This window comes from Enoplosus armatus, chromosome 5 (genome assembly GCF_043641665.1).
Source record: "Enoplosus armatus isolate fEnoArm2 chromosome 5, fEnoArm2.hap1, whole genome shotgun sequence".
NCBI lineage: Eukaryota > Metazoa > Chordata > Actinopteri > Centrarchiformes > Enoplosidae > Enoplosus > Enoplosus armatus.
In genome coordinates, this window is record NC_092184.1 from 7,943,796 (window position 1) to 7,965,630 (window position 21,835).

At 41.6% G+C, this 21,835-nt stretch overlaps 1 protein-coding gene across 1 annotated transcript; it reads right to left on the reverse strand.

Annotated features, from left to right (window-relative positions):
- Positions 1 to 1,491: 1,491 nt before the first annotated feature.
- mtus2b (microtubule associated tumor suppressor candidate 2b) lies at positions 1,492 to 20,914 on the reverse strand. The gene is made up of 14 exons (XM_070905963.1): positions 19,076 to 20,914; positions 18,206 to 18,392; positions 17,379 to 17,600; positions 12,154 to 12,300; positions 10,047 to 10,145; positions 8,739 to 8,935; positions 4,225 to 4,291; positions 3,477 to 3,691; positions 2,928 to 3,033; positions 2,756 to 2,829; positions 2,551 to 2,649; positions 2,299 to 2,418; positions 1,921 to 2,018; positions 1,492 to 1,699 (listed from the first exon to the last, which is right to left on the reverse strand). Exons 1-14 carry the CDS (start codon positions 20,912 to 20,914, stop codon positions 1,492 to 1,494), a joined length of 3,678 nt encoding a protein of 1,225 aa, XP_070762064.1.
- Positions 20,915 to 21,835: the final 921 nt, after the last annotated feature.

Below are 21,835 nucleotides of genomic sequence, written 5' to 3' on the forward strand. Positions count from 1 at the left end.
TGCAATGAGAAATGAGGTAACAGCTTGCAGGCTTTCATGATTTTCTTACTTATTTTGACAAGTTTCAATTCTTTAACACATTTTGGATTATTCCTCTCAGCAGGAATTTTTGTCAAGAGTCAACTGGAGAGATGGAGAGAATTAATGTTTGGAAGCCATAATAGTTTTTTCCATCACATTTGCTCACAAAACACACAATGGGGAAAAACAGCAGCAGCTGCAAGAGCGATGATAAGGTACACTCAAAGAAAGAGAAAATATGTTAAATAATGAACAGATGTTGGATTTATGTGTTCAGGTTAATACATTTTGACAAGAACTGCAATGTCTGCACCGTTTCTGCAGCACTTAACTCCAGACACATAAGATAGCTACAGTACATGATGAAGTGCTGTGTTTCTTGATTTCCTCTTTGGTGATCCTTTTGTTTTGTGGGAAATTCTTCTATTTTGAAGGTGAGGGGCACCTTCTCACATAAGAAATGTGAGGTTAGTCGGAAATGTGTAATACAATGTCTTATTTCTTGGTTTCATTTGAATAAATCCTGCTCTCTTTTATTAGAAATGAGAGGTCACTTGTGTTGCCCCTTCTGCTCCATATCGTCACACTGAAGGTAATCCTAAAATAAAATCCATTATAACTGGAAGACAGAACATGCTTTAAAAAGAGCAATACATGTACAGTTTTTACAAATTATAATCAATAATATAGTTACACTGTGTTGGCAGTTCAATGGATTTATGAATTGTTGTGTTGTTGTAATCAGGTCAACGCTGACTGTTGTTGTTGGGTGGTTGAGGTTAGATGGCTAGGTAGTCATTCATACACTCCTGATATATGAAATATTTCCGCATAAAAAGGTTAACATGCCCCAGAGAAGAATCCACACTTTGAGAGTAACTTACTGTAGGTAGGTTTGTGATTTGACTCAAAGTATTGACTGTGCCTTGATAGACGTTGCTGGTAGGAGAGAATGACGGCAAAGGCGCTTCTTGTGTTCATTGTTGCACTTTTGATGTTTGCTATGTCTTGTTCATCCATCATCCTGAGCGCTGGATGAGGAGGTGGCGATGTAGATGGAGGCGAAAACATGGAAATGAGGCACTGCGACTCTGATCCTGCTCTCTGAAGTCCACAATGACCAGGTCTTTCATCTGCTGCAGTAACACAGCACGTCTGTTTTGTCTGGCGCTGAGGTGGAATAGAAAAAAAGGAGGGCAGAGAATTCCCTTTTGAACAATAAGAGGCGTAATCATTAATACAATTCTTTAGATCAGAGATTAGAATTCCTGGGGTTGGACTTTGGAAATGCATCACATGGGTGAGCAGCATTTCCCAAAGAAACAAACGTATCTGTGTCTTTCCATCTACATTGTGTAAAATCCAACCCTTCAAATTGAGAGGAACATTCAACAAAGAGTATTTAAAAAATCAGGGCTTCCGATGCCAGATAAAAGAACGTTTTTGATACGAGAGCTTCCATTGAGAGTGTCATTGATGGTAGGAGTGTGGGCGGGCGGGGGAGCCTGGTCCAGACAAGGGTCTATGGATGGGGGAGGAGCTGGGGGACATGTGAGGGCTCAGCTCGCCTGTCTGAAGACGCCACAGCAGCTCCTCATTGGTGCGACTCAGCCGCTTCTTCTCGTTGCTCTCCTTCTCCACATTCACTTGTAGGTTGGCGTTCTCCTCAGAGAGTTGCCTGAGAAAGAGGAGGGGCGGGAAAAGTCAAAACATAAATACCATGTACTCGCCCCAAGATTGTCTTTGCCCACTGGTGTATCTGCCTAAAATTGTTCTCTCAATGTGCACAGACAGTATAACCCATGACCCTTGATCTTGGGGTAATACTATACTAATCTATATAAGTAATATATACAGAAAATCGCAAGGTTTAAAAAATCTTTTATATGCATTTCTGACCTGGACACAGCAAGGTTCTTGTCTATTCTTTCCTTCAGGTCCTCGTTCTGCTGCTGTAACACTTGCACTCTCTCCTCCAGGTACACATTCTTTTCAGCCTGCTCAAAAACACAGGAGAAACGGTGCACAACATTAAATTCTTCAAATGGTGTATGACAATATATGATATGGGTTTTCTATAAAATACTTGGTGCATAGGTCCCTTTTTGTCATTTGATGCTGTCTCTAGATTACCTGGATGTTGGGTGTTATTGGAAATTGATAGTCCAACTCTGATGATTGGATTTAATATTTTTGACAACTTCACATACAAAACAGCTTGAAAACATGCACCAGTTTTCCTTTGTTGCGAAGCAAAAGCAGAAATTTGAAGCCTACTATTTTCTCCAGTTCAGAGATCTTCTGTTCCTGTTGATGAATTTGTTGATTCTTCATCTCTAGAACTTCTTTCAGACTCTTCAGGTCCTCATCAATGTGTTTATATGGCGCCAAAGCGTCCTGGCAACAGCAGATAACATCGTGAAAACCACCATCAGTCTTTAAAACAAATAAACAATGCTTTCTTTACATTTGATACTGTCAGCAGAAGCAGCCGACATATTGTCCTGTACTGTGTCATGCAGCACTTACCACTATCTGCTCGTCTGTGCTCCTGCGCAGAGCTTCTTCAAAGCGCTTGGCTCGGTCTCTGAGGCTACGATTCTGAAACGTCAGCGTGTCCACCTGATCCTGGTGACCAGACAGATATTAACTCGTTAATTACTGTCACTACAAACAAAATGTATCTAACTATGTATCTGTAAAAAAACACATATTTTTAAGGAGAACTGTTTACCTGCAGTGACAGTCTGATCTTTGCAAACTCTTCCTCCAGAGACTTTGTCTGCTGTTCGTGGGCCATCTTCAGATCTGACACAGGAAATAATAACAATATGATCATCTCTCCTGACCGGCAGCAGAGTGAGTCAGTGCAGGAGAGCAACAAGTTTTATAAAAGGGGTGCTTACTCTTCACGGTCCTGGCATGCTCCTCCTGCAGAGTGGCCAGCGTGTCATTGTGAGCCGTCTCCATCTCCATCAAGGACGCCTCCTGGTTCTCACTCATCTCCTCGATCTGAGGCCAAGATTTAGACAATCAGCAATCACAAAAATGACTTAACCGTTCACTGTTACACAGCCACAAACACACATTCAAACATGCATACACACAAGGGGTGTAATAATGGATTGTGTAACAGTTTTGATGGGGACAATTTCTTCAGTAAAATGCAGTTCCATTGAAAACAGTTCATAGTGAGGTCTGCGGATTATCCAGAGTAACCGGGAAATTGTTTCAGGAAAGACACGTTGATGTTGAAATATAAAAAGATAATCTAAAAAAGCTTTGAGAACCACAAATAAAATGGCATTCACATCCTTTGTATTCAGCTGGAAGCAGGAGATAGATAATCAAAAGCTGGAATACGTAAATGTTTTTTCAGTGACATCACATCTTCACTTCTCATCGTGGATGTGGACAAAACTGATATATCCACTCTCCATTAAAAACACACACACCTGCTCCTGCTGTTTGAGCCGTAGCTCCTCCAGCTCGGCTCGTTGTCGGGCCTGCAGGCTCTTGGCCTCGGCCGTATGCTGAACCTTCAGCCGCTCCTCCAGCGCTCCCAGCTCCCTCTGCTGCCGAGCCCGCAGTCCCTGCAGCTCAGCCTCAAAACGACGCTCCAGTTCCTCCTTCTCCTGCTGCAGTTGCTCCCAGTGTGCAACACTGAAAGCTGGAATGCAACGTAAAGCTTTAGTCTGTTTCACAAGATCCAAATTTAGGCCATGAATTAACTACAAAAGAAGACACCTTGTTGTCACCTTGAAGTTAATTTGGCACTTAACAGCCTCTAAGTTAGTTTGTTTATTATTTCATTTGTGTTATTGTTATATTATAATGTCTGGATGGTAATATTTTCTTTTTCATAAATAGTACAAATGATTGTAATGCAACTTCACTGTTTTTCTCAGTATATTTTTGCCCATTTATTTAAAAAATCATGAAAAAACGAATACATTATAAATCCCAAAGCAGTCAGAGTTTGCTATGAAACAAAGACAGGGCAGCATTTTACAGCGTCTAGTATATGGTGTTCGATCTTTGACTAAATCCACAGAGTAAATTTAATCTACAGAGTGGATTCCCAGAGGTTACTTGTTCCTTCCATCTCTTGTAGTTTACTCTATAATACATGATATGCAGTGAGTGACTCACAGCTTTCTCTCCTCCCTTGGTGCCATATATGTGACACTGTATCCCACTTACCCACTTCATCCCTGATTCTGGCGAGCTCCAGGGACAGTTCCCTCTCCTTCACAACGGCACTCTCACTCTGAAATGCAAACACATGAAGCAGTGAACACCTCTGAACTGAACAAATGGATTTGAAACACCTGCAGTACCACTGAACGCCTTTGAGTGAAAATAACGTGACAGTTTTGGCATTAATTTGAGCTGCCGATACAGGACTGGGTGATGGGAAATGAATATCACAATATTAATAAGTGCATTTTTTGACGTTCATATCCACTCAGTTGCCAGTTTCTTACTTACATCAAACTAAAACTAATGAACTAATAAAGTGCTATTTCAAATTTACAGTTATTTTGGAGGCTGCAGTTGAACTGTATCTCATTATACTGAGAGGTGTTTGTAATAGTTTGTCCAACACATTTATATCAATGAGGGGAACACCTTTCTGTCTGCCACGATTCATTGATAAACACGACAAATAAAACTCTGTGTGATAACTTGGCACAACATACTGGACTAAAGTTCAGACGACGCAGCTACAGTCTATTGCACTTTTGATCATATTAGATAATTAAGAACTGTGCGCTGCCTGGTGCTCGCAGATCACAAAGGATCAAGAAACATGTGAGGAATAACAACATAGTTTGTATCATTTCTGTTCATTATAGACAAAAATACACATTAATTCTTCTGCAGCACTACAAGTTTATACTATCAGTGTATCCTATAGGTCACCATGATTCATAATAGCTAAGGCTATTAAGCTACAGTAAATGCTTCATGGCAGCCTGTAGGAGTCAACTATAACATTTGTGAACATTTTTACAATGAAAAAGTAATCATATACAGCATTTCCACAGGCCCTCTCAGGTATCCACTGGGGACTCATGATGTGACACCCTCAGAGCACATCTTACTCACAGAGGAAGACACACCAGCCAGTTAAATGACTATTGATCACAACTCTGAACATGCAGGAAGACAGCTACGCACACTGTTGCTTGGAGATTAATCAGAGATCACAAAGCAGTGCTTACGAGAAACAAAGAGAGAGAGAGAGACAGAGAGAGACAGAGACAGAGAGCAGTGGGTGAATTATGTATGATATAGTATACAGTATGTCTCTGCAGTGATGATGTCACCCTGTAAGAGGTTTTACTTGGAACATACAGTCATCAGGGAGAGACTGTTGTGACCTCATGAGGGATGAAGGTTGGTCAGCAGCATTTTTTAATTTCTTCCTCTTCAGCTCCACCTCTGCTCCTACCCATCATTTCCCCCGTCCTGCCCAAACACCCCCCAGATCTCCAGAGACTTATGTGACATGCATTCTAATTTCCCCATCTGATATTCAGTCCTCACAAAGGCCACATTTTTAAGGCACATGATCAAATGATTGTTTCCATGCGATTCTTTGATCAATTGTAATCGTCTCTAACATACGAAAATAGTGAAAAATGCTCATCACAATTCCACAGAGTCCACGGTTTGATTTTTACGACCAACAGTCCACAACAAAGTATATTCTACTGACTAAGATTTAAAACAGAGAAAAGAACCAAACCCTCACATTTGAGAAGCCGGAACAAGCTAATGTTTGGCATTTTTCCTTGATAACATCACAAACGATTAATGGATTATCAAAAATGTATGTATCCCTTTCCATCAATCGTCTAATCACTTCAGCACTGTACATTTTACCAGCTGGGAAAGAATAAACAAGGCCTTTTTATAGTAACGGTGCTCTTTCTCGAGTAGATACTGTAATAAGTTAGATATTATGCATGCAATCAGCCCAGTTTCAGTAGGACCTTCCAATGTGCAGCTGCTTCTTTTGTTTGGACTTTTTGTCCTGAAGAGATTCAGACTCCAATAAACATGCAGGAAGCTTAAAATAAGCTTACAACACGAAGACTTATCAAACACAAGCTTTCTTGGAGATGAGAAATTCAGCAACATCAGGTAAACAAGAATGCATCCTAAGTGAAAGTCCTCCTATACAGTCAATGGCATGTAATCAGGCAGAATTACACCAGCATACATACAGGAAGGACAAAATGTACACAGCACAGCAGCAGTAGCATGTTATGTAATGTCACTGCAAACTCTAAGAGAAAAGAAAGAGGGACAGTGCGACAGACAAGCCTCCTTTGACTCAGCATAATCATGCACAGCTTTACACTCTCTAGGAAACAAGTGAATATAATGCTCGTATAGACAGACCCCCACACACACCCCCCACCCCCAAACACACACACATGCGCACAACCACACATATATAAAGGAATCCTCGGTGCTGAAACAAGCCTGCTGCCTGCAGAAGATACTGCCTTTACCGTTTGGTCCAGACAGCGCAGAGAGAAGAAATGGAGCCTACAGCAGCGATGGCCCATACTAGGCTAGCAGACAGCAGCATCCCTGAGCCCACTGGGGAGGCAGCAGTGACAGATGCAAGCGCCAGAAAGACAGACAGAGTGGGAGGGAACCAGGCGAAGGAAGGAGAGGGGAGGAGAGACGGGAAAACCGAAGCCTCACCTCGTTTCCTGCTTTGCGACTAGCGTTTATCACTGCTGGAACAAAGACCAGCAGCACCAGCCCAGCTCTGCCTGCCCTCCCTTTAAACCCCCTCCAACACGCCCCGTATCACATTCACACACATGGCAGGGAGAAACACACACACACACATACATATGCGCGGTCTCTCGCATCTTTGAGACGAAAGAAAAGAGTGGAGCAGGAGAAGATGGGGGAGGGAGATAATCAATAAGTAGCCAATTATCTGCTCGGTTACTCAGCTCAGGGAAAATAGCTACATGCAGGCATTTCAGTACATACAGAACACACACATACTTAATAAAAAATAATTTATTCTAGATAGCTCTGAGTAGTAACAATACCACAGTATAATATACAGTATAAAGCACTTTAAATCTGGTGATGTTCAGGCAGAAAAAAATTTGTCTTTTCTCTATTTCTTCAATCAGTGTCATACATATATTAAACCTTCAAAAACCTCATCTGCATACGTTGCCACAAGTTCACCTGTAGTCTACATCTGCCATTTTGTCATAATTGAAAACCAAATTTAAGGAACATTGTCAATATTTTAATGGGGAGTCCTATTCCCTCCAAAGTTTGCAGATATATCTCAGATGCACATATTTCAAAGTCTTCCACCTGTCAGACCTTAGAGGTTACTCTGCCAGTGTCTGACAATCAGTCTCACTAAAAGCACAGCGAGGCCCAGACAGGCAGCTCTAATCTCATTAATCATCTCCCACTGTAGAGCGGAACCCGTGGGTGGGGCTGGGAAATGGATGAAATGCAAGCAGAGGACAGGAAAGGGCAAGAAACAAGCGCTTAATCCAGGTTTGAGAAGCAGAGCACACTCAGTCACAGTGTGAAAGCTGACTGTCGGTACCATCAGAAGCTGTACGATGGTGAACTGATTATCTTACACAACAGGAGAATCCTCACGAGACACATCAATCCAGCTAGTTTAAATATATTTCAAATGTGTTTAGATCCCATTGACTCAACCGTCCAGCAGTCGTAGCACAGACCCGACATGAAACGCCACACAGCCCTTTCCAATGCATGCACATATATACTGTATCAATAATAAAAAGACATAATGCATCACATTTCCTTTCCTTTTGTTTAAACTACTACTACCTCTGGAAATCCTCAGTGTTTCCCCACAAACTTAGAAATCCTGCTGCTTCATGGTTATTCCCAACATATTCAACATATTCAAAAAGCCGCAACAACCTGGTTTTAAAGCAAGTGACTGGCTTTGTGAACAAAGAAATGCTGACAACAAAAGCCAGATGCTGCAGGTGTCATTTGTTGCTAGCGGACTCATCGCACTTTGTAGTTGCATTCTGAAGCCCGCAACAGCTTCCCCTTTGTAGTTTGAAATTTCCATTACAGGATTCTGTTCGCATGACACTTCTAAAAAACAGACCATGCTGCTGGTTTTGCATGTTTTAGGCTATTACCTAAAAAATAGAAATACTTTGTAAAGCATTCTATTATGTTTTTATATTTATTTCCCAACTTTGGTGAACCACTCTTTCTGTTCATTTCAGTGTGGCAAGAAAACCAATTGGTGATTTGAAACTTGCTTGAGATGGGCAATCCAGCCATCGTGATGAATGTTAAATTTACTTCATCAAGTTATGTTACTGTTACACAATAATGTAGCTGCAAGCAAGGGCTGTTTTTCATTCATCCCCCCAATCCACATTTTTAATGCAAGAAAAGATCAAGTTGATGACATCCCTGAGCTAATTTATCAGAATAGATAAATAAGGGGATACATCTTCTGGGATTCATTTCTGATAAGTTACTTTATGAATGCAGTACTGCCAAATCACGGATGTCAAATCTTCCTCAAACACACCTTAAAGGGTAGGGGAGAAGAAGGAGAACTTAGACTTTTACAGGGATCTCAAAGTGGAGGCCAGACCAAGTTTGCTTGCCTGTCAGCCCTGCTGAGGTCCCAGAAGTCTGCTGTAGCGTACCTTGTGACAAAAGTGCTGGGTGGTGATGCTGAAAACGTCCAGGCACAGGGAGGCCTTCTTCAACTGGGCCTGAAGGCTCTGCAGCTGCAGGGCCTGCTGCTCACAGCGTTCCCGCAGCTGTTGGATCAGGGCCCGGTCCAACTCCTGGGCCCTTTCAGTCCGAACAGCACCCTGAACTGCTGCTGTCCGCCCCCGAACTACAGAAACAGAGAGCAGAAGGATGAACGACATAAAGTGACATATTTTCACTTGCAACAGACTTAATGAAATGTTTTTTAAAGGAAAAATCTGGACACTGCCATTCACAAGCAGATCATGTGTATAAGCAGTAATCAACCATTTCCTTTGTGATCGCTGTAATCGACTTTACAATGTGTATGTTAGTAGAGAAGCAGAAGAGCAAACACAAACATTACCAAGAGAAATCAGAATCAGAATCAGAAATACTTTATTGATCCCCGGGGGGAAATTATACAGTACCGGGGATCAATAAAGTATTTCTGATTCTGAAGACAGTTGTGACAACAACATTGATGATAGATCATAGATCATTTATCAAGGAAAATGCCAATTATTAGCTGTTTTCATTTTCTTAAGTATGAGGATTTGCTGAGTTTGTCTGTTTCATGGGGCTGTAAATGGGATATCTTTGTGTTTTGGACAAACAGAAATTATAACAGGAAAACTATTTTAGTCCTCTTTGTTATTTTTCGACAAATATTGAAAAATATATAGAAAAATAGCTGACAGCTTAATCAATATAACAATAGTCATTAGCTGCACCCCTAATAGAAATACCAAATAGCTGATTTACACTGCAGATAATATTAGCAATTGGTTTGCCCTCTCAGCTTACACACAAACAAATTAACTGCTGATTGGTTGGAACCTCAGTGGTTTATTTCCTCCCGCAAGGACAAATTAACTTTCCATCTTACTGTTACTCAAGTCTTGTCTCTGCTCAGACCAATAAGCAGCAACTTCCTGTCTCACCTCTAAACACTCAGCTTTCATCACCTGTACTGGAACTGGACACAGCTGTTACTGTCTGTCTGCTCTCTGAGAAAAGGACAAAATGCTGACTTGTTGAGGTAATCTGACCCAGCAGGATTGCTACCGAAGGAGCCATCCTAGCATTACAGCTACTGTGGCTTGTTGCTATGACAACAGCAGGCTGCCATGGGTCTTGTAATGAAGTGTGGAGAGAGGGGGAGCGAGCGGAGAGAGAGGGTGACTGTAAATTTTAAAGCTACAGTACACACACACACACACACACACACAGGCTGCAATGTGATATGTAAGACTCACCAGGGGACTGTGGCTTTGGAGAAACCACAGCAAATCTTTTAGGAGAGGACTTTGGAGGCATCACAGCCTCTATGTCCTTCTGCATCTCTCTCCTGGAGGCTGTGTGGTAAAGACAAATGTTTTATAATGAACACAATCGAAATGCACTTTTTGTCTCCTCTCATAGATACTGTTTTCATAAATACATTACATGTTAGTACATAATCAGTGGTGGAGAGTAACATTTGAGCTACTTGTAGCTCACTTAAGTATTTCCATTTTACGCTACTTTATACTTCTACTGCACTGCCTTTCAGACAACAATATTGTTATTTTTTACTCTTTCATTTTAATTTATTTGACAGTTATGGTGACGAGTCACTTTGCAGACTGAGATTTTACATACAAAGCACATGAGTTTATAAATATGATCTGTTTCTATGGATTAAACTATTGTACATGTATGCAAAGTAGTAACATAAAATAACACTTTTCTGTATAATGAGCACTTTTATACTTTATTCTTTTTTATACTTGTAAATGTTGGATTCTGCACATGTTCTAAGCCTGGAGGTTGGTACATGAACACAAAACTTTTTTCTAATTTTTCATTCTTACTTGGGAAATATTCTTTATAAATTCTTCAAATCCTTAAATATTATGAATATGAAACTATATGAGAAGGAAAGATCTATCTTTGGTTGAAAAGTTCACAACTAAAAAGGTTGGGAACTACTGGCGTAAACCACAAGTGAGAAACCATGGAAGAGGGGTACAGTGCGGCATAGTGACCACTAGCTGGAGTTGCTGCTCCACTTGTTCACACAGCTTCTGTTGCAGGAAGCTGAGGCTGCCCCTGGCTCACACAGAAATACACGCTGTGACCACTGGATGGTGCTGATACTCCGCATTCACTGCAAAGATGCCAACACAGGCCACAAGGTGCAGCAATAACAACAAAGACGACTACATCAGCAGAGAGGGAGTATATACATGCTACTGCATCACTGCTGTGATGCAGAAAAAAAGGAACACTGACGGAAAGTAATGCTGTAATGTATCTTAACTGTTGCTTAGCTAAGGGCCTGTCAAGGGGCACACTCAATCGTAGTACTTTACAACAATAAAATAGCTGTGATAAAATACTCTGTAGTTTAGTTTCCAGTTCAGCTTCACATTCATCTAGCTCAAATTTAGAGGCTTTATTTTCTGTTGAATACAATATAACTCAATTTCAATTTCTTGTGCTGAAGGACTGCATAAGCAAATTAACGTATTATGTATAAATGCCCACAGAGAAGGCACAAGGGATAAATGTGCTACTAATTCTGTTAGAAAGAGGCACCTGAGTGTAACATTGATGGCCTTAATTTTGAATCTCAAACACAAACAAATATGTGAAAATGCCCTGACAAAGATCCTGTGGTTGAAATGTTGGAATCTTAGTACTTGGAACAAAGTTATATATGTTTGCCTTGCAGCCAGAATCTCACAATTTATATATGTATATATATTAGATTATATACAGGTTGCCTTTTAAGGGGCCTATTTTTCAATTTGCATTTTATACCCAGGTGTGGAAGGTGAGATGTCACGATAAGTCATTTAAACATAAAGAAAATTCATACAAGCCTGAGCGTCTCATATGTAAATGAATTGCCTGAAGCAGGGTAGGCACGAGAAACCCTAAATTTCCCCATTTCTGCCTGGCCAACAGTTTTATGATCAGTCTAATTTTGGACCTGTATGAGGCTTTCTAGAAAGCAGATGCAGTTACATGCAGAACACTAGCATCTGTAAACTACCCAGCAGCGTAACTGTCTTCCTGAAGGTGAAACAGTGCTGTCATTATAGGGCTGGGAGTTTCCACTGAGTGAATACCAACATGTGAATTGGGGGCTACAGTTTATAAATCGTCATGACCTGTTTGAGGGTTGACAGCTATGTCCATGTACATTCCAATGCCGAGCTGCCACCTCCCTCTTTAACGCCCCTGCTAGCATACACTCACACATCCAATCTCAAGGCTCATGTGTTCACCAGACAGAGTGACCTTGAACTGGGACAAGGATATTATCTCTGGAGATAGAGATAGAGTCAGGAAATTGAGTGTATTATGGGGCCGTACCAAGCGGGGAGCAGCGCTGCGGCGGCAGACTACGGCGCTGGAGGCTGGGGGCGTTGGGAGGCTGAGTCCGGCTCTGAGCATGGGAGGTGTCACTGGGGACCGCAGTGGCTTTGGGGACAGGTGTGTCATCGCTGCCACTGCCAGGATCTGCAGGATCAGGAGAACAGAAAAAACGTAGTCAGTGATTCTCCACCCTAATTTCCTCGCCTGAACCTGATATAGTATAGCCAGTCTGTGTCAGGCTGGCATACAGTGTACAAGGTGTGATAATGATTTTGATAGATGTTCCACAAACTATCGGACATTTTATAGACATGTTTACAGAAATCTTCTGCAGTATCCACATACTTTCACAATCAAACTTATGTTATCTGAAATGTTGCACATCAACTTGCTTCATATATTATTTTTACACAGTGGTTAGTACGGTTGCGTCACAGTAATAAGGTCCTGGGTTTGAGCCTAACTGTCTGTTCACCCCATGTCCTCCCAGTCCAAAGACATACTGTACAGTACAGGTCATGCCAATTAGAAACCCTATGTTTATTGTAGGTGTAGATGTCAGTGTCTGTCTGCTGCATGTGTCAGCCCTGTGACAGACTGGTGACCTGTCCAGAGTGTCTCCCAGCCTTTTGCCCAACGCATACTGGGACACGCTCCAGCCCTCCATGTCTTGTAATTAGTATTTGATCTGCTGACACTGTTTCAGCTTTTAAATCCTATCTTGTCCTGTTTATACAGCTCTGTTGTGCAACCACCTGATTTTAAGTTTATTTTGAATACATTTCACTTGATCTACCTTTTGGATGATTTATTTAAACATTTATTTTATACTGTCTTTTAATTGTGTGCTTGTGTTTTGCTGCTCTTGTGTTTTTCTTTTATATGTGTGATTGTTTTTTTATGCTGCCTATGGAAAGCACTTTGAGCTCCTAGCTTGAAAAGTGCTATACAAATACAATTATTATCATTATTATTATTATCCTGAACAGGAAGGAGTAGAGATGGGTGAATGGACACAGCACTACTCTCAATCACTCCATGATTCCACTTTTTTTCCAGTTTTTTGCATGAGGGGTAGAAATATTCAGCACCAGCCTACATCTCACTTTTTCACATTGGGTCTTGTTTCTTATGATCAAAGCTCTAATTTGGTTTCAAAGGAAACCCTGTGGGAGGGGGCATTATAGCTTTAATTAGTCAATGTATTACTGTTTTTAATAATTTGCAGTGCCATTGTTAATGTAAAAATATCTCAGCTTTTCCATTAAAAAGAACATATTTTGTCCAGTGACAGTGCTTTAAATCATCTCATCAAGATTTACCATGTTGTTTTTCGTTTGTATTCTTAGGATCGAGTATCAGCAGGTCACTGTCTGTCCTTGGAGAGTAGTTTTTCTAAACTGCAGAAATTCACCACTAGCAAAAAAGCAGAATGCTGCAAACATCTTAATTATTCACAACAGCTGTTATTATGCCTCTAGCTTTCTGTGGCTATAAAAGACTTCGATTCATAGACAAACTGAGGCTGTAGCAAGGAGTAGTCCACCAGAAAAACATCACCAGGAACAACCATTCCTTCCATACAAGCAGGAAGATCCTCACTGTCATTATACATTGTCATTGTTTTGTTTTATAAAACCTCCTCAGGATAAACTGTCTCTGGATTCCAGCACTATACAGACAATCCCGCATTTTTGTTCAACTTTGCCAGTGCAAATGAAGATTGCTCCAATTACTTATCATGAAATATTCAGCTCCTCAATCAATAACAGTGCTGACACATGCTGCACCTACATGTAACTCGGCAGTCTCAACGAGGACAGAAGGTCAGGTTTGTGCCCTTGAATTCAAATATCTTTATTCTGGTCTAAGAATGAATAAGTCAGAGGATGGTTCAAGGAACCGGAAATCACAGATACTTGTAGTAAAATATACAACATTACAGTAGATAGCATAACTAGTTCAGAATAGGAAGAGAACATGAAATCCCTTGTGACGTCAAAATGCTCAGGGCCTGCGTGAAACGTCCAGTGGGATCACAGCAGCTCTCCTCACTGCAACAGAGACTGAATTCACCTGGGAGAGTCAGCAGATGCTTTTTTTCCCCAAAGGCATCTTGCTGAAATGGAGACTGAGCCAAGAAACGGATTGGCTGAAGGAGACGGCTGGAGGCTGACTCACACTGCTAAATGCTTGTTTCTAGCCTGCATGTACAGCACAAATCCATCCCCTGCTGTAAGCATCCTCTGATCAGTGTTACACCAGCAAGCAGCAGGGAGGACTCTGCTGGTGACTAATTCACAGACAGGTTAAAAATATTAAAGACAAGACAAACATTTTGCTTATTGTTACTATATCTACTGAAAGTGCAATGTCCCATTTCTTCCATTTCTCAATAATTCCTCTTTATCTAAATTTGAATTAGCTTTTCTCAATTAAGCTGTCTGGCTTATATGATGCAAATATTGGAAATACACAAATTGTGACAGACAATAACATGGGCTATTTGTATTCTTTCTTTTTGTCAGATTATTTTGATGATCCTTTTTTTATTATCCAATCGGAAGTGACAGAAATAAACATGTGGCGTAAGATAAGACTGCAGTAGAGCACCAATGTGAACTCTGTTATTGTGTTAATTTAGGGAAATCCCTCAAGATACATTTTAGTGTTTAACTGGACTGAGAGGAAAGACATGAAGCAAGTTTTTAAGCTCTTTGTGAAAAGGCAGAATACTGAACAGTGAAAGTGAAAGTTACACTTCACAGTTTTTATCAGATCTCCTCTTCAGAGGATGCACTTTCAGTCACCAGAAGGCAATATAGGCTTTAAAGAAAGAAATGTTGCTTTTTTCCTGCAGGACACGGCAGGGATGGGATTGATCCACAGGAAAAGAGGCTTAATATTCATAACATGCCACAGAGATTTGTTCTGCTTCAACTTCAACTGTGAAGTCTCACAGCAGTCTCTTGGAAGTGTCATGGAACGGGTATGTAAAGCATAAAGTTGGATTACAAAGTAAATAGGCATCAAGGTAACATTCAAATACCTTGTTTTGTTTTACCAACAGACCAAACTCCAAAGAAATTCCCTTAGAAAACAGAGAAAAGCAGCAAATCCTCAAATTTGAGCTTTTGTGCTTGATAACCAACTTAAATGATTTATTTTCTTCTTCTAAATCGACTACTCCATTATAATTGTAACTAATACATTGTGTCTTTCAAAACACCTTCAGAGTAATCTAAACATCTAGCCACTCTGAGTACAGCTGACAAACACAGTGGAGCACCAAACACACAGAACTTCACTCTTGTATCTTGCCATCCAAATAGCGCACATGACAGGCTCCCACTGAAAACTGGACAGATGAACTCCTGATGTTCCTCTAAGAGGATGTATACCCGCCCAGTCACAACGTTTTGCTGGAGTGCATCCCTGGTGAATGTGGCTGCATTTGAGGCATACGGTGGCATACTAATGGAGCAGCGCTGTCTGAGCCAACAGCCTGAAGGGAAACACTGCCAGTCATGTATATGCTGTCTGAGCGACTCCCAAATGTTTAACTATCTGGTAGACACCCATCTATTCACTACAGCACAAGCAGAATTACATTTTCTTTTTTTCTTTTTTTGCTGAAAGATACACAGCAAATTTGCAATTGGCTTACACATTTACCAAAAGCTCCACAGAGAAGCTATCAAAGACAACAATGGCAATAAAAGAAAGAGCAGGCCACACTTACACGACTGCAGGTTATCATCTTGAGCTGTGGTTGTTTTCTGAAGAATCAGTGTTAAAAATGGTACAAAATAACCCAGTAAAGTGTACATTGGAGCCTTTTAGGAGGGACCCTGAGGCGGAAAGAAAGACCATTATCTGGCTTGACTGTAGTGAAGGTTTGAGGAGGAGATCCACAGGCACGAAAGAGGCTAGTCAGAGATGTCGGGGTAAAAACAGCTTCACAGATTATCCAGTCATACCACACCCTGACTCTCTCTTTTTGACACGCGCTGTAGCCGCTGGCACCACTATTTAATTCCAGTGATTATTAATAGTAAAGAAGAGACTGCTGCTGACATGTGAAGCAGTTACTGCGGTTGAGGCTGGGGGGCGCACCCTTCATGAGACAACAGCTGTTTTCTTTTTTTTGTCCAGTCTGAGGACACCAGCCTGCACCAGCAGCTTAAGGAAGCGTCTGAATCCAGCAGGTCAGACTAAGGCAGTAAAAGTGGTGAAAAGGGAAAGGCAGCAGCCAGCTGTCTAAGACTAGAGCATATGTGGTGACACTTGAGCGAGGACAGCATTAACCCTTCGTCATGTCTGCCAATCAGCACAGTCAGTACAGATGCCATAGAGACACTTTTGTCGGTGCAAACAGACCACTCTTAAAGAAGTACAAAATAGTAAAGTGCGCACCATTACATAATTGATTTTGGCAAACAACATATCTGGACTTGTCTATTTTGGGTGAATTTATCTGATTTTGGTACATTTATATTCATGGTAAAACTACCAAAGAATTAAAGATTGATTACATTTGACTGAGTTACTTTGTGAATGTAAAGACACAGGAGGGAAAAACAGGACTGTTTTACAGTATGTCTAAGCATTTTTCAGACAGTGGTGGGTTTTGAGTCAGCACTTGGAATAAATTACTGTGCAGGAGCTCCATGCTGGAACAAAACACATAAACACTGCTTATATTCAGTAAATGCTTTCTCTCTGTAATAAATAACAAACTCTCAGCTTGTTCTGACACATTTCTTATATCTCTCTTACACGCAGAAAAAATCAGCTTGTCAATTGGATTGTACAAGCACTGATTTGTCTAAATGAAGGCTTCAGAAACCTTTTGAGAGGGTATCGGACTGAGCACCACGACCTGATCCAGATAAAATGCTGCAGTATGCAGGCTGAGGACAGGCAGCAGAGGGAGGAGAGCGACTTAACGATTTCTTCATCAAAGCCCCTGTGGTGCAGCAGCTTTCCGTGCCTACTTGAGATAAATGAATGAAAAATGAAAGGAAGTGAGTGGCCGTTACTATAGTAACTGAGGATAGCAGGGGCAGCAACAACTACTGGTGAACTAATAAGGAGAAGTACAGTAGATACGATAAAACATAAATGTGGAATATCCTTTAATCAGACAGTGTGCTGTCTGTCTGATGTCTGGGACTAGTAAAAACGATATAACCCTAATTTATATGAAATGCGTGACTCACGGTGAGAAGTTCGGCAGGGATCACTGTGACTGCTGTCGTTGGACTGGTTGCTGGACACAGACGAGACACTGGAGCTCCGGACGAAGCCAAAAGAGGCCAGACGGGCAGCTGTCAGGGCGGAGAAGCCTGGAGGACGGAGACCAGACTGGCCTGGTTTGAGCAGGAGGCTCTTGGGGGGGGTTTCTGGACCTCTTTCTCCTGACCTCTTTTGATCTCCAAGACCTATTGAGATAAACTTTCTGTTTCAGTGTTACATTCTCATGCCAAAAAAAAAAGAGGATTCATGTCACTTTCACTAATCTCATGAAGCTACAAAGATGACACACAGATGAAAACATATACCAACCTTCATTCAGTGATGAAATTGCACATAAATAAGAGAGCACCATATGTGGAAGCTGACCAGATTATAATGTGAGCAGGAAGAAATATGCAGTGCAAGTTCGTAGGACGTGTGAGTTACATTGCTATGAAATGCTTTGCACTTCAAAGAGTTTAGGTGCCAAAAGCCAAGCCTCATCCATAAGCATGACAGGGGAAAAAAATGCGGTAAATCATTCAGCGAACCCGAGAAGATAACTTCTCTGCAGCTCAACAACAGGGGGATGGGATGTGCACAGAATAGAAGTATGCAGAGATGAGAAAGCTCTTAAAAAATTATTTTCCCACAACGGTCTGAATGGTTTACAACATAAGCACACAAGTATGCAGCATGTCAAACATGTTCTTGTGCTCAAGTTCTTAATCCCTTTGAAAAAACACCATGTGTAAATTTTCACAGTAAAATTTCACATTGAATCAATTATGCCAGCAGATCACCATCTCACCTGCAGGGTCCTGGTAGCCTTGGGTGGACACTCCGGCTGCCTGAGCAGCATGGCTCGGGGCTGATCTTTGACCTGTCTGAGGAACTCTTGTCTTGGCTGCAGGCTGCCTGGTGACCGCCCCTAACCCCAGCTGAGGCCTCAGAGCTCTGGGTGAGCGGTAGACACTGCCTCCTTCTTGGGAAACATGCTGGTGAGGGGCATTACCAATACAGTCAATCACTGTAATCACAATAAATATTTCAACTGACGGACAACAAAATTATGTAATACAGTTTGGAGTTACGGAGTGCAATGATAAACTACATTCTTTCACTAGGCATTGTGATTTCATGTAATGCTGTACCCATTTTGTGACCCTAAATCAGAAAATGAGGCTGCAACAGCAAAGAGCACCCTGTCAGTTACAGACAACTGCTGCATCCCAGGAAATGTGGCCACACCAATATTATCCCTTAGGCCCCTGCAAGTGACTTCTTCTGCATGAAGCAACTGTGACTTTTATTGTTAGCATTACTGTTTGCTTAGATCCTATCAGACTGTATACAGACATTGTGTCTTCACATTTAGGTCAGAACAACTTAATTTGCTCTTCATTCTGGGGTGGCCATGATTGATCCTGTTTTTTGTTTTTTTAATTTGCAGAAAGGCACATGCACTCAAAGATTTTGCTAAATGTATCAATATATAACCATGTTAATGATTCAAGGTTTGAAACATGGGAAGTGCAGCGTAGGTGAAATTGACCATTTTCCTCCTTGCACTAAGCGGTTCCTCAGATATTTTGTCAGCTGCTGCTATTTTGAGCCATCAGCATGTTATGACATGCAGTTGTGTCATGTCAGTATATCAAATCAGAAGTACATTTCTCACCTCTTGGACATATTTCTCAGGTATATCCTCATGAAAACTGTCCGACTTCCCACTCAGCCTTTGAGGGATGGTGCTGCTTGGAGGTTTCATCCCAGTTGCAGCCATGCCTGGAGGATAGTACCCTGCCTTCTGCATCTCCTGTCGATATTTGTCAAACAGCAGGTTGGAGGAACATAGCACCGGTGTGGATTTAGGTTGAGGACCAACCTTTGGATCTTTATGAGCTGGTGGACTGGAGTAAGAAGATAGTCTTAGTGGGAGTGTGGAGGCTTCAAGTGGAGCATCTGTCACTTGTGGTTTTGCTTGAGGATTCTTTCGAACATAGGTGATTATTTTTGGTCGGACATTTTTAGGCTTCTGGGGAGGAGAGGACCTCCTGGGTTCAGGCTCTTTCTGCTGAGGCATGACTGGTTTGGGGATGCCACTGCTCAGACTAGTCTTAGCTGGTGGTTTGACTGTTTGACTTAAACCTCTCTGAGGAGAGTTGCTGCGCTCCAAGCTCAGTGCCCTGATGCCCTGGACCCTGGCTGGAGAACCAGGCGGTCGTCTCTTGGGGGAACAGGAGGTTGTTTTAGGGGAAGAAGGAGTTGCTGGTCGGCTAGGGCTTCCCCATGGCTTCCTCCTCTCCAGACTTAGAGAACTGGAGGTGACTGTGTTCTCGAAAGAGCCCTGCTTTTTTAAGCTGTTATCAAAGGAGTGCTGCTTCTTTAAACTATTATCAAACGATGTCTGCTTTTTAAAACTCTTGTCAAAAGAGTTTTGCATTTTCAATGTGTTATCAAATGATCCTTGTTTCTTTATGGCTTTGGATTCAATTGATGACAGAGTCCCCTTTGTACCTGTTTTGTGTGGGCTGTAGTTCACATCAGGAGACTCATCAGCTTGTGTGCTTTTGTCCATTTTAGTGTTGATTTCTTCATGTAATTTGTTTGCAGTGGGTAAACCCTTGTGCTCAGCACTTCTCCCTTGACCGCAATCTCTCTCTGAGATGAGATTCCCTGCTTTATTTCTCTGGTTATTGTTCTCCCTGTGCTCATCAATGACATCCTTACATGGAACAACTCCATTGCTTATTTGTGCCTGTGATACCACATCATCTGAGTGAACTGTTGAATTCAAATTCATGTCCACATCTTTGCCGTGTATTGTGCTTTTTCCAGAGGAGAGGGAAGGATGATCCGCTCTTTGAGAGGCCTTGCCTCTCTCAGTGACTTGGTTGCATGTCTGGGAAACCAGAGTCAGGTCTTCTGAGATGCTTGAGTAAGGACCAGAGGCAATGTGCCAGGAGTCTGTCGTCTGGGTCCTGCCAGCCGTGTCCATGCTTGAAATGGTGGACAGACAGGACACAAAGACATCAGTTTCTGAGCTTAATTCAGTTCTGGATGCCTCTCTGCTCTCAGAGACATGAGAGGCACTGGAGTCTTGCTCACTGCCACCATGCAGAACAGACTTTCTCTCTTCCCTGCTTTTATAAACTGTTGCCTGTTCTACTGAGGCTTTGCTACATGATGAAGACAGTTCTTGAAGCTCCTTCCTGTCTGTAAGCCCGACAAAGTCCTCTCCCTCCCCAACCAGGTAGGCCTCCAGCTCCTGACACTCCAGCATCTCAAACTCAGCCAGCTCGGGGTCGTCACACTGGGAGTCTGTACCCCAGATGATGACTTTGTCCTGCTCTGCTGTTTCAGTCATCAGCCCTGACAGAGTGCCAGTATCACCTGTCCTCCCGCCGTCCTCTGTCCGGATTTCATTGGCGTTGGCATCACCATCAGCCAGCACGCCACCCTGCTGGTTGTTATTCCTCAACTCCCCCTCACCGAAGGGCTCTCCTGGCTCACACATTTTAGAAACAGCTCTCAGTTTACAGCGCCCTCAAAAGCACTTTAAAAATCAATCATCCATGGCATCAATCACGAAAAAGTCTGTCTACCCATCAAAGAGTCTTAGTGACACAGCAGGAGCCCATAATTGATTTTCACATTTCGGGCCAGTATGGCAGTAATCAGAACGTTGAATATCATGTCTAATTTGGAAGATGGATCTTCATGACATCTGGGGTCCTTATCCTATAAAAACAACAGATCAACAAATAAAACCATCAGCAAAATGACAGATAACTTGACAAGAACTTGTTTAACAGGTGTAAGCTCTTATAAAAGCCAGCAAAATTAAACAAACACTTCTTTATTTTAGTACTGTATATAAGCTTCAGTATATCACTATAAATTGATGAAGTCATTTTTTTTCAGGCATGAAACATGCAACGATTAGATTTATTTATCGTTTCAGAGCCTTGAATGAACTATTGTCAGGGCCCCCAGAATAATTATCTTCTCTGTTAAGCCATACTTTTTCAAAAGACAAGCTTCTGAAGTTGATTTAAAAAAGGAAATCCCATTAGGAAATCAAATCTCAATGACTTCTAATCTGAAGTGTATTACACAATGTAACTGAATTCTACACTTTAAGTAAAATAATATACTCTATGGAGTATTTCAGACCACTGGGAACAATGTAACACAATGTGATTCTGTCTGATCCAGTTTCAGAAGTTGTGTTACTTACACAATCAATTTCATCAACTAAGATGTGTTCATTTTATTCAAAACAACCATTTTATTTGCATGACTAGATGTGTGTTTCATTTTAAACAAAGAAAGCATGGAGTTATGATCAGAGAGCAGCACACCAACATGATGGGAACCAACGTCATTTTGCTGTGCAGAGCTGGGAAGTTTGCTGATTAGCACTTTTATCACAGGG

What these genes read in the sequence shown, in the direction of transcription:
- mtus2b (XM_070905963.1), bottom strand. Translation starts at nt 20,914, where the DNA reads ATGTGTGAGCCAGGAGAGCCCTTCGGTGAGGGGGAGTTGAGGAATAAC. An exon ending in AGGCTACCAGGACCCTGCAG is followed by an intron (nt 17,601 to 18,205) that starts GTGAGATGGTGA and finishes TTATCTCAATAG; the next exon opens with GTCTTGGAGATCAAAAGAGG. An exon ending in TCCAAAGCCACAGTCCCCTG is followed by an intron (nt 8,936 to 10,046) that starts GTGAGTCTTACA and finishes CTGTTTCTGTAG; the next exon opens with TTCGGGGGCGGACAGCAGCA.